Genomic DNA, 10,829 nt, shown 5'->3' on the forward strand with positions numbered 1-10,829 from the left:
TTGGGGAATAGATCTCTCCGAAGTCAAGAGGAGAAGTTGCAAAGAGAAAAGGTCGTTCAAGTATGTGGAATGCTGAGGAGAAGTCACATCAGATGATATGAAGGGCCCACCAGATTTGACTGTGCAGACGTTATAAGGGCTTTGCAAGTAGAGGCTCTGTAGAGTAACAGGCGGAAGCTGAATTCACTTGTCCAGAGAGACATGAGCAGTGAGACAGTAAGAATAATTTCTTGAGTAGCCGCTGAAACATTTGGATATGGGAAACATGAGAAAATGGAAGCAATGTGGGATAGAGACTCTAGAATCCACTGAAAAGGGAAAAGTCACAGGTAGAGGTGAAATTAATAGGTCAAGGGCATTGACAAATAGGAGGGAGCGGTATCCTGAATGTGAGACAATCTAACCTTAACTAAATTAAAGGGCTGGGGCCCAGTACAATAGCCTAGTGGCTAAATCCTTGCCTTGTATGCACTGGGATTCCGTATAGACACCGGTTCTAGTCCTGGCTGCTCCACTTTCCATTGAGCTCCTTGGCCTGGGAAAGCAGTGGAGGATTGCCTAAAACCTTGGTACTCAGCACCCGCGTAGGAGACCCAGCAGAAGCTCCTGGCTCTTGGCTTTGGATCCACTTAGCACCAGCTGTTGCGGTGCTACTTGGCCATTTGCAACAAATGGAAGATCTTTCGGTGTATATCTCCTCTCTGTATATCTGTCTTTCCGATGGTAGATAGATAGATAGGTAGATAGATAAATCTTTAAAATGAAGGGCTGTTCATCCATGATGACATGATCAAATGATAGATCTGTGCATATTGTATGTGTTTCATAGTGGCAAGTTGGGCTGGTTACCATCTAGTAGGTCTTATATGATCTTAGAAATAGGAAAAAAATGTTCTACAGTTGTTAATAGTTTAGAAGTTGTGAAGTATATATTTTATTAAAGTGGACAGAAGTCATTTTACCCCACTAGTAAGTGAGGTTTTTTTTTTTTTTTTCTTATGAAAGGTGCGGTGACTTCTAACAGCCAAGGACGAGTAAACCCCTTCAAGGTAAACTCTTCCTGGTGACATTTTCTGTTATGTAAATACGTTTCCTTACAAAGAAATACTTTCAAATTGCCTGATGACCCTCCCCAGACTGTGAGTAATCATTGTAAACAACACAGAGGAGAAAGCAGCGCACCAGTTTGTTCTTCCTGACATTCTGAGTCTCCGGGATTTGGGAGCGTACTTCTGTTTTTCTTAGGACTGTGATGTTTGGGGTATGAATTGATCTTAGTTGGAATGTGTTACATGAACTCTTTTTTGCACTATGAGAATATAGTGCAAATTTAGCAAAAATTTAAGGAGAAAATAAAATGGTCTTTTTTCTTCATTAGACATTTGTTTAATGCCAACATTGGTTTGCTCCTTAGGTGTCAAGCAGCTCTAAAGAACCAGCGATGTCAGTGAATTCACCACGTTCCACTACTATTTTAGACAGCATGAACAAATCATCCAGGAAGCCCACTGCACTCAATAGAGCCGCAAGTAGTAACGATAAGTCTCCAGTTATAAAACCTCTGCTCATTCCGAAGTCCAAGTCTAAGCAGGTACCATCTCAGGTCCCATTCGACGCAGTGAACAGTGTGATCAATTCAGTATTTCGGGTAGAGGATGGGAGGTGCCAGTTGTTTACAATTTTCTATTTACATGGTTTTGTTACAAAATCACTTTTTTAAAAATTAATTTTTATTTATTTGAAAGGCACAGTTCAGAGAGACAGAGAATCTTCCATCCTCTCTTAGACTCCCCAGATCACCACAACAGCCTAGCCCAAGCCAGGAGCCCAGGGCTTCTTCGGGTCTCCCCTGTGGGTGCAAGGACCCAAGCACTTGTGCCATTTTCTGTTGTTTTCCCAGGCACGTTAGCAGGGAACTAGATTAGAAGTGGAACAAATAGACTAGAACCAGTACCCTTATGAGATGCTGATGTCATGGACAGCACCTTTACCTCCTGTTCCACAGCACCAACTTCACAAACTCAGTTTTCAAAAATATATGTACCCTCGGTGTGGGGGCTGTGTTGGCTTAACTGGCTAATCCTCCAGCTCAAGTGCAATGTCCCATAAGGAGCTGATTCGTGTCCCAGCTGTTCCGCTTCCCATCCAGCTCCCTGCTTGTAGCCTGGGGAGGCAGAGGAGGGTAGCCTAATGCCTTAGGACCCTGCACCCACATAGGCAACCCACAGGAAGCTCCAGGCTCCTGGCTTTGGTTCAGCTCAACTCTGGCTGTTTTGGCCACTTGAGGAGCAAACAAGTAGACAGAAAATCTTTCTAAATCTGCCTTTCCAATAAAAACAAATGAATGTTTTGAAAGAATGTCCCCATCCCCAGGGACTCGGGCATCTGTATATTTTTAAAAATAGCTTAGATGGTTTGGATACAAATATCCTTATTTAGTAGTGAGTGGTACAATGTCAACACCTACTCATTTTTTATTTAATTGTTTTATGATACAGTTCATAGGTTCTGGAATTTCCCCAGCCCTTCTCCTTAAGTCCCCTCCCCTCCATTATTCTGCTATTTTGCTGTATCCTGACATTGTTGATATGGACAATGGTAGGGAGTACAGCATCCTATTATCAAGATATATTGAACAGTTTCATTGGGAGTCTGTCTGATTTGGAAGTAGAGATGCATACTGCTTTGTATCAAGTTTTGCATTCTGATTTTTCTGTCTATTGTCATAATCATTTCACCTCAGAAGTGTCATCAGCAAGATAGATCTATGGTTAGTCTTTTCCATTTTATGTAATTTATTGAGAAAATGTGAAATTTGAAGTATAGATTGTGTGTGTCCATGAGTGCCTGTGTATGTTTCAGCTGAGAGCTCAAGACTTTAATTGTTGGTATTAGAAGAATACTGAATTATTAAAATGTTTTTTCACTTATTTCAGAACTTTTGTTGCATTACCCACTTGTTTTTTCCAGGCATCTGCAGCATCGTATTTCCAAAAAAAATCTTCTCAGGCTGATACGACTGAGGAAGTGAAAGAAGAAGAAAATCCTAAAAATTCATCCTCTGAAAACTCAGCTCCGTGTCCTGACAACACTGACAACCAAAGGTCAATACACGGGAGCACTGAGCATCAAGATGCAGTGTCCTTTAGTGAAAAGCCCGTAGTACCAGCCATACACACTTGTATTTACTCATTTGTTTATTTATTTGAAAGGCAGGCTTAAGGAGACAGAGAGAGAGAAATTGTCCTTCTGCTGGTTCACTGCCCGAATGCCGGCTATGAGCTTTATCTCTGGATCTCCTGTGTGAGCCCAAGCACTCGGGCCATCTTGCACTGCTTTCTCCAGCATATTAGCAGGAAACTAGGTTGCAGGTAGAACAGCCAGAACTCAAACTAGTGCCCCTGTGGGATGCCAGCGTTGTGGGTAATGACTTAACCTGCTCTGCCATAGCTCCAACCCCTTTTATTTATTTTTTTAAGACTTATTGATTTCTATTGGAAAGTCAGATATACAGAGAGGAGGAGAGATAGAGGAACATCTTCTGTCCGATGATTTATTTCCCAAGTGACCACATCAGCCAGAGCTGTGCCAGTCCAAAGCCAGGAGCCAGGAGCCAGGAGCTTCTTTTGGGTCTTCCACGTGAGTACAGGGTACCAAGGCTCTGGGCCATCCTTGACTGCTTTCCCAGGCCACAAGCAGGGAGCTGCATGAGAAGCTGGGCCACTGGCATTAGAACTGGTGCCCATATAGGATCCTTGCATGTTCAAAGCAAAGACCTTAGCTGCTAGGCCACCACGCCAGGCTCTAACATATTTTTTTTTAATATTAAAGTTACAATGAATAAAGAAGAGGATGATGCATGAGTGTAAGCTTTCACATAAGCAGAAGTAGTTAGAAGATGGATTCTTGTAGGACTCGAGAGAATGTGTGCTTGCCCTTCAGTAGTATTGTGATGCTGTGTCTGATGTGTTCACCAATCCTGTGTGTTTCTGTGTTTCAAGGTATCTGCTGTGTGCTGAATTTAGTTTAATTTTAAGTCAACGTTTTCATTTTTAGCATTGTGTGTCTCTCCTGTTCTTTCTTTTCTTCCTCCCTCCCTCCCTCCTTCTCTCTCTTCCTTCCTTCCTTTTTCTTTCTCCTTTCCTCTGAAATGTTTTAGGGGTCAGCTTTGCAGAACATCGCGTTAAGCTGCAGCTTGCAGTGCTGTCCAGGTTGACGTCCTGGCCTGGGTGCTTCTGATCCCACTTCATGTTCATGCACCCGGGAGGGCAGTGAGTGGTGGTTCGAGTACTTGGGTCCCTGCTTGCTGTGTTCCAAATCCTGAAGGGATTGCTGATCTGAGGCTTCAGTCTGTTTCAGACTGAACCAGCAAATGAACATCCCTCTTTCCTTCCTGTCTGTGTCACTGCCTTTCAAATAAATAAATAAATCAGTGTACAGAGAGAGAGAGATTGCTTGACCAGCTGTTGTCTCACTCTCGGATGCCTTAAAGCAAGCAGGCTGAAGCTGGGAACCAGAAATGCACTCCAGGTCTCTGGATGGCGGAGACCCTGCTGCTGGAGGTATCATTGCTGCATCCTGAGCGCTGCGTTAGCAGGAAGCTAAGTCAGACGCCAGAGCTGGGAGTCAGACCCAGGCACTCCAGGGTGGTACATAAGCACCTTAACTGCTAGACTCAGTGCTTCTTCCCTCATTGTTATTATTGTTATTGTCATTATTAATGTTAACCAGTTTAACTTAGGGGAGCGGCTGTTACCTAGATTTGTGACGTATTCCCAAGTATAGTTTAAATGGATCATGTTGTTTCTCACAGTTCGTTTAGCATTGGTTTTGTTTGTTTTGATCTGTCTTATACTTTTCAGCAAATAGAATTGCAGAAGATTACTTAAAACTTGTGTATTTGCAGAAATTAGGCAAGCGGTTATTGTCACTTAAGTTTTAAAAATAAATCTTTAGGGCCAGGCGCTATAGCCTAGTGGCTAAAGTCCTCGCCTTGAATGCCCCGGGATCCCATATGGGCGCCGGTTCTGATCCCGGCAGCTCAGCTTCCCATCCAGCTCCCTGCTTGTGGCCTGGGAAAGCAGTCAAGGATCGCCCAAAGCCTTGGGACCCTGCACCTGCATGGGAGACCTGGAGGAGGTTCCTGGCTCCTGGCTTCGGATCAGCATAGCATCGGCCGTTGTGCGCACTTAGGGAGTGAATCATCGGACGGAAGATCTTCCTCTCTGTCTCTCCTCCTCTCTGTATATCTGACTTTGTAATAAATAAATAAATCTTTAAGTCAATAAATAAATAAAATAAATCTTTACCAAAATTGAAAGATTTAAATAAAAAAACATTTAATTATTTTTTTAAAAGGATTTTTATTTGAAAGGCAGACTTTTTAAAAGATTTATTTTATTTTTATCGGAAAGTCTGATATACAGAGAGAAGGAAAGACAGACGAAGATCTTCCATCCATTGATTCCTTCCCTAAGCGGCTGCAATAGCTGGAACTGGGCTAAACCGATCTGAAGCCAGGAGCCCAGAGCCTCTTGGGGGTCTCCCATGCAGGTGCATCGTCCCAAGCTTTGGGCTGTCCTCAACTGCTTTCCCAGGCCACAGCAAGGAGCTGAATGGGAAGAGGGCGTGCTGGGATTAGAACTGGTGCCCATATGGGATTCTGGCACATTCAAGATGAGGACATTAACTACTAGGCTACTGCGCCAGGTCTGAATAACTTTTATAGATATATTTTTTCTAATCTTTTCAAGTTTAAGCTTTTCTATGTAATGTAATTTTATAGCTTTTGTTTGTTTTTGTGTAAAATGTTACAATCATTCTCCTGATATTTTCAACTTGGTATTCAGCTTCAGCAGAGTGGTTGAACATGGGGGGTCTGGAGTCACATTTCCTGGCTGTTCAATCCCAGATTAGACTTGTTACCTGTGTCACCTGGGCGACGTTGATTCATCTCTGAGTCTTGATTCTTTCACCTACAGTATGAAGATGATACCTCTGTAATAGGATTTTTGCCATTTAAATGAAATAGTGCAGGTAATGTAGAGGTTGGTTGTGAAAGTCAGGGTGAAGTGAATGGAGCCAAAGAGGCTGTGACGATGTTTTAAAGTTGATCTGGAAGATGGAAGAAGAGCCTATGAGAGACGGGTGGGAAAAGCCACCAGACCAGATGCAGACCTTGAGCTCGTCAGCATTCACCTTGAACGTGCAGAGTGGAAAGTGCAGAGTTCACAGTTAGGTGCTTTGGAAATACAGATGTGAGGAATCCTCCTGAAGGACCTTAAAAGGACATTTAGTTCATAAATCCTGTAGTGTCTAGGCCATCTGAAGTTACGTAAACATTAACCGCTGTGGTTGTGTTTTGCTTACTTGAATACACATACGAAGATTAATGAATGACTTGAACAATCATAAAGGTACCTTACATTTGTCTCAAGTGTCATTTGCTTTTATTTAATTGCTATTTTAGGCCAAAGACTGGGTTCCAGATGTGGCTGGAAGAAAACAGAAGCAGTATCTTGTCTGACAATCCTGATTTTTCAGATGAAGCAGATATAATAAAAGAGGGAATGATTCGATTTAGAGTATTGTCAACTGAAGAAAGAAAGGTAAGGGGGTTACTCTATATAAAGGAATACCCCAAGAACAGGTATGTTAGCTATAAATCCAAAGGAAAAGAATCATTCATATCTTTGTAATACTCCTTAGGATCCTTGCAAGTACAATTTCTTCTTTAAAGATTTACTTACTTGTTTAAAAGGGAGTGAGAAAATCTTCCATCCATTCATTCCTCAGTTGGGCACAACGGCCAGGGCTGGTCAGGGCTGACAAGCTGCAGCCAGAAGCCTGGAGTTTCATTGTGTTTCCCATGTAGGTGCAGAGGGCCCGAGTTTTGAACTGTCCTCTGCTGCTCTCCCGGGTGCTTTAGCAGGGAGCTGGATTAGAACCCTTGTGGGGGGCTGATTCCACAGGCGTCAGCTCTGCTTACTGTGCCACAGTGCTAGCCATACAAGCATAATTTTGAAAAATGCCATCTGCTTAATGCATGGAGCAATAAAGAAGAACAATCCTTTCTAGAGGGGAGAAAAGCCTGTGTGCGACTTCTACCTTTTACCTGGAGCTTAGGACATTGGTGGGCTGTGGTGTGAAGGAGGGGGCAGCCTGCAGATCAGGGGGAGGGTATGTGAGTAGTTTGCCAATTGAATTCTCAAGTATAGCAGTGTATTCCCTGGGCACCTGCTGCTGTAGGATCGTGATTGGATGAACTAGAGTTTGTGAACAAAGGGGTTGCATAATGAGGAAGGTAGAAACTGGTATAACCACCTCTAACCTGATTTTGAACTCATTAGCAATTGTGTGTTTATTTTTATGAAGGGATAAAAGATTCTAAAGAGTTAGATAAAATGGCATCTGAATGAAATCCTTTACTACATATGAATACTTGGCATTAGTTGTGATTTTGAGTGCTTTAAAATGATCAGTAGGGTCTGGCACGGTAGCCTAGTGGCTTAAGTCCTCATCTTGCATGCGCCCTGATCCCATATGGGTGCTGGTTCATGTACTGGCTTCCCATCCAGCTCCCTGGTTGTGGCCTGGGAAAGCAGTCGAGAACGACCCAAAGACTTGGGACCCTGCATCCGCGTGGGAAACCTGAAGGAAGCTCCTGGCTCCTGGCTCTGGATTGGCTGTTGCGGTCACATGGGGAGTGAATCAGCAGGCAGATCTTGCTCTGTCTGTCCTCCTCTGTATATCTGACTTTCCAATAAAAATAAATCTTTTTTAAAAATGGGATCAATATTTATGGAAATTCTAAATATTTGCTTAAATCCATTTTTTAAATGATTTATTTTATTTATTCGAAAGAGAGATCTTCCATCCTTTGGTTCACTCCCCAAATAGCAGTAATCGCTGGGGCTGGGCAAGACTGAAGCCAGGAGCCTGGAGCTTTTTCTGGGTCTCCCATTCTGGTGCAAGGGCTCAAGCACTTGGGCCATTCTCTGCTGCTTTCCCAGGTACAGTAGTAAGAGGGGGTTGAAAATGGAGAAGACAGGTCTTGGACCATCACCAGTATGAGTTTCTGATGTTGTAGGTGGCATTTTTATCTACTATGCCACAGTGTCAGTCCTTAAATCCCTTGTTAAAGTGGAAATTCTAGCTCGTAAGGCCTCTTCTTCAAGGAAATGAAATCGTAAAACCATTTAAAATTGAGATTCAAGAGGCAGATGAAACAGGTCGACTTTGTTAGGCTCGTGCTGAGTGAATAAAAACCAATCCTAGAAGAGCATATACTGTGCAATTCAATATGTATTATTCCTGAAATGACAGTGTGTTAAAGTTGAAGAATGGAGCAGTGATTTTTCTTAGAGGTAGGGTTTTGGAGAGCTGGGCAACATGAGGAGGACTGAGCACTGAGTGAAACTCAGCGTTGTTAGTGTCAGTATCCGAGTTATTGCAGTTGTCCTCGGCTTGCTAAGAGGGCACCATCAGGGAAAACTGGGTGAGGGCAGCACTGGATCTTACCACATTATTTATTACTGTTGTATGTGAAAATGCAAATGTTCCATTTCATTAAAAATAAGAGCTGCTGCTGCTGCTACTGAGGTATTTTGCACTTTGGTTAAAAAGATTAGACTGAAATATTATGGAAGCATATTGAAAAATTTTTAACATTCTCTGTTATTAAGTAATAAAAGCCTGTTAACACTGAGAACCCTTGATGATTAATTCAGGTGCTAATTGTCCTGCTTCATGTAAATATGAGCATTGCCTTAAAAAGAATTTTCCTCCTGTTTTCTTTGTTTGCCAAGGCGTGGACTGACAAGGCCAAGGGTGCAAATGCTGCTGAGGGAGCTGAAGCAAAGAAGCGAAAGCGTGTGCCCGATGAAAATGAAGAGACAGAAGACCACAAGGAAAAAGCCAAGGAGAATCTGAATGGGCCTAAAAAACAAAAACCTTTACATGTTTCTGCAAATCAGAAACTGTCAGCTTTTGCATTCAAGCAGGAATGAAGGTAGAAAGTGGCCTGTGGAAAGTGGTAGACTTGCCACTCATTTTTGATGACTCTGGTGTCTTGAAAAATTTTTAGTACACTCGTGTATTTCTAGAATAATTTATAGACAACTGTTTGTACGATAATGTAGTTTTATTGTTAAAGGTAACAGAGCATGTATAAACCATTTATACAGGTTGCTCTGCTCCCGACTAAAGGGCCATTCAGAAACCTTGTGATTGTGGTTACTGACTTGAGGTCACCACCACATCTCTCAGAAAGCCAGTTTAGTTTAGTTTGTCATCTTCAAAAGTCATCAAAGCCAAAGTCTTAAAACCTTTGCAAATTGCAGTACTTTCTAGGGATTTCCTTATCTGGTCATGTCCTGTGCAAGGTGGGAAGTCCTGCAGCGGTCTCTTCCAAGTGTGTTGCCATGCACTGACCTGTGTCTGTGTTAGACCTTGGGAAAGGTGTTTTTTTATTATGGGCCCTAGCATGTGAATAGTCTTAGAGACAGGACTGTTTCCTGTTTGTGTGCTTTAGGAATTTCTTTGTCTATCACTTTGACTTGTCTGCTTAGCTTGGGTTTCGTTTTAGAAAAATAAAGATTTCTGATTTTCCTATTTGACTTCATATGGTCTTTACATTGTATTTCCATGAAATGGAACTATTTCTGGAAACTGTATATTTACCTTCATAATTTCTGCGACTCGCATCTTGCTCCAGTAATAGACCGAGTGGAAAAGAACTGGAGGCGTAGCCTTGCTGGTATTGGCACCCAGGTCATACTGCGTGCCTGGCATGGTACTCAGTTATCAGCACTGGCAGTACTTGTCTGCGCGTCTTTAAGGGCTTGATAAGAGAGTAGAGTTAGAGAAGGGTTTAATTCCTCTATTAATTCAAACAAACAGGTTTAATTAGATGGTTTAGGTTATTTTAAGCAAGAACTAAAACAAATGGGGCAAAAGTACAGAGGGGGGAAATGAAATCGTAAAATAGAATCAGCTCAAAATTGACACTAGTTCATAGATTAAAAGCATCAAAATATATTGAAAATGTAGACATGCCAGGAGCCAAAGGTTGATCAAGGTGAGGAGAATATAAAGTTCTAACTTACTAATTACTAACTGGTACTGAGAGACATTATAGCATAGTGGTCCAAAACACAGCTTCCAGAGCCAGGCTGTCCAGCCAGGTTTGAAGACCCATGCCGTCACCATGCAGTTGCTTAACCTCAGGCAAATTCTGGTTTTCACCTATTCATCTGTAAGAACAGTATAAATAATACGTACTGCATACAGTTGAGATGAGAATCAAATTAAGCAACTTAGTTTGTGACACATGATATTGTTTTGCATATTAGATATTAAGCTCCTGGCCATTTCATTCTGCTTTGCCATTAGGTTTTTGTTTATTTGTTTTTAAGATTTATTTTATTTGGGAGGCAGAGTGATAGGAGAGGGGGAGAGACAAAGACAAAGAGATCTTCCATGCTTTTTAATTTTTAAAGATTTATTTATTTTTATTGGAAAGTCAGATATACAGAGAGGAGGAGAGAAGATCAGAGAGGAAGATTTTCCGTCCGATGATTCATTCCCCAAGCGACCACAACGCCTGGAGCTGAGCTGATCCAAAGCCAGGAGCCAGGAACCTCCTCCAGGTCTCCCACGCAGGTGCAGGTTCCCAAGGCTTTGGGCTGTCCTCTGCTGCTTTCCCAGGCTACAAGCAGGGAGCTGGATGGGAATTGGAGTGGCCAGGATTGGAACCAGCACCCATATGGGATCCTGGCACGTTCAAGGCGAGAACTTTAACTGCTAGGCCACACCACCGGGCCCTGTAA

General features: G+C 42.4%; 1 protein-coding gene across 2 annotated transcripts in view; it reads left to right on the top strand.

The window, feature by feature from the left end:
* WDHD1 (WD repeat and HMG-box DNA binding protein 1) overlaps window positions 1–9,637 on the top strand; it is a 56,993-nt gene extending 47,356 nt beyond the window's left edge. Inside the window, exons 22-26 of one of the 2 annotated variants that reach the window (XM_040969319.1) lie at window positions 1,006–1,049; window positions 1,415–1,591; window positions 2,971–3,104; window positions 6,470–6,608; window positions 8,808–9,637. In XM_040969319.1, coding sequence (XP_040825253.1) covers window positions 1,006–1,049; window positions 1,415–1,591; window positions 2,971–3,104; window positions 6,470–6,608; window positions 8,808–9,008 — 695 coding nt within the window. In that variant the 3' untranslated portion in view covers window positions 9,009–9,637. The remainder of the gene's footprint in view (window positions 1–1,005; window positions 1,050–1,414; window positions 1,592–2,970; window positions 3,105–6,469; window positions 6,609–8,807) is intronic. The other variant, XM_040969318.1, reaches the window with a different exon arrangement.
* Window positions 9,638–10,829: the final 1,192 nt, after the last annotated feature.

Source organism: Ochotona curzoniae, unplaced genomic scaffold (assembly GCF_017591425.1).
Source record: "Ochotona curzoniae isolate NIBS_2020 unplaced genomic scaffold, NIBS_Ocur_1.0 scaffold_4701, whole genome shotgun sequence".
NCBI lineage: Eukaryota > Metazoa > Chordata > Mammalia > Lagomorpha > Ochotonidae > Ochotona > Ochotona curzoniae.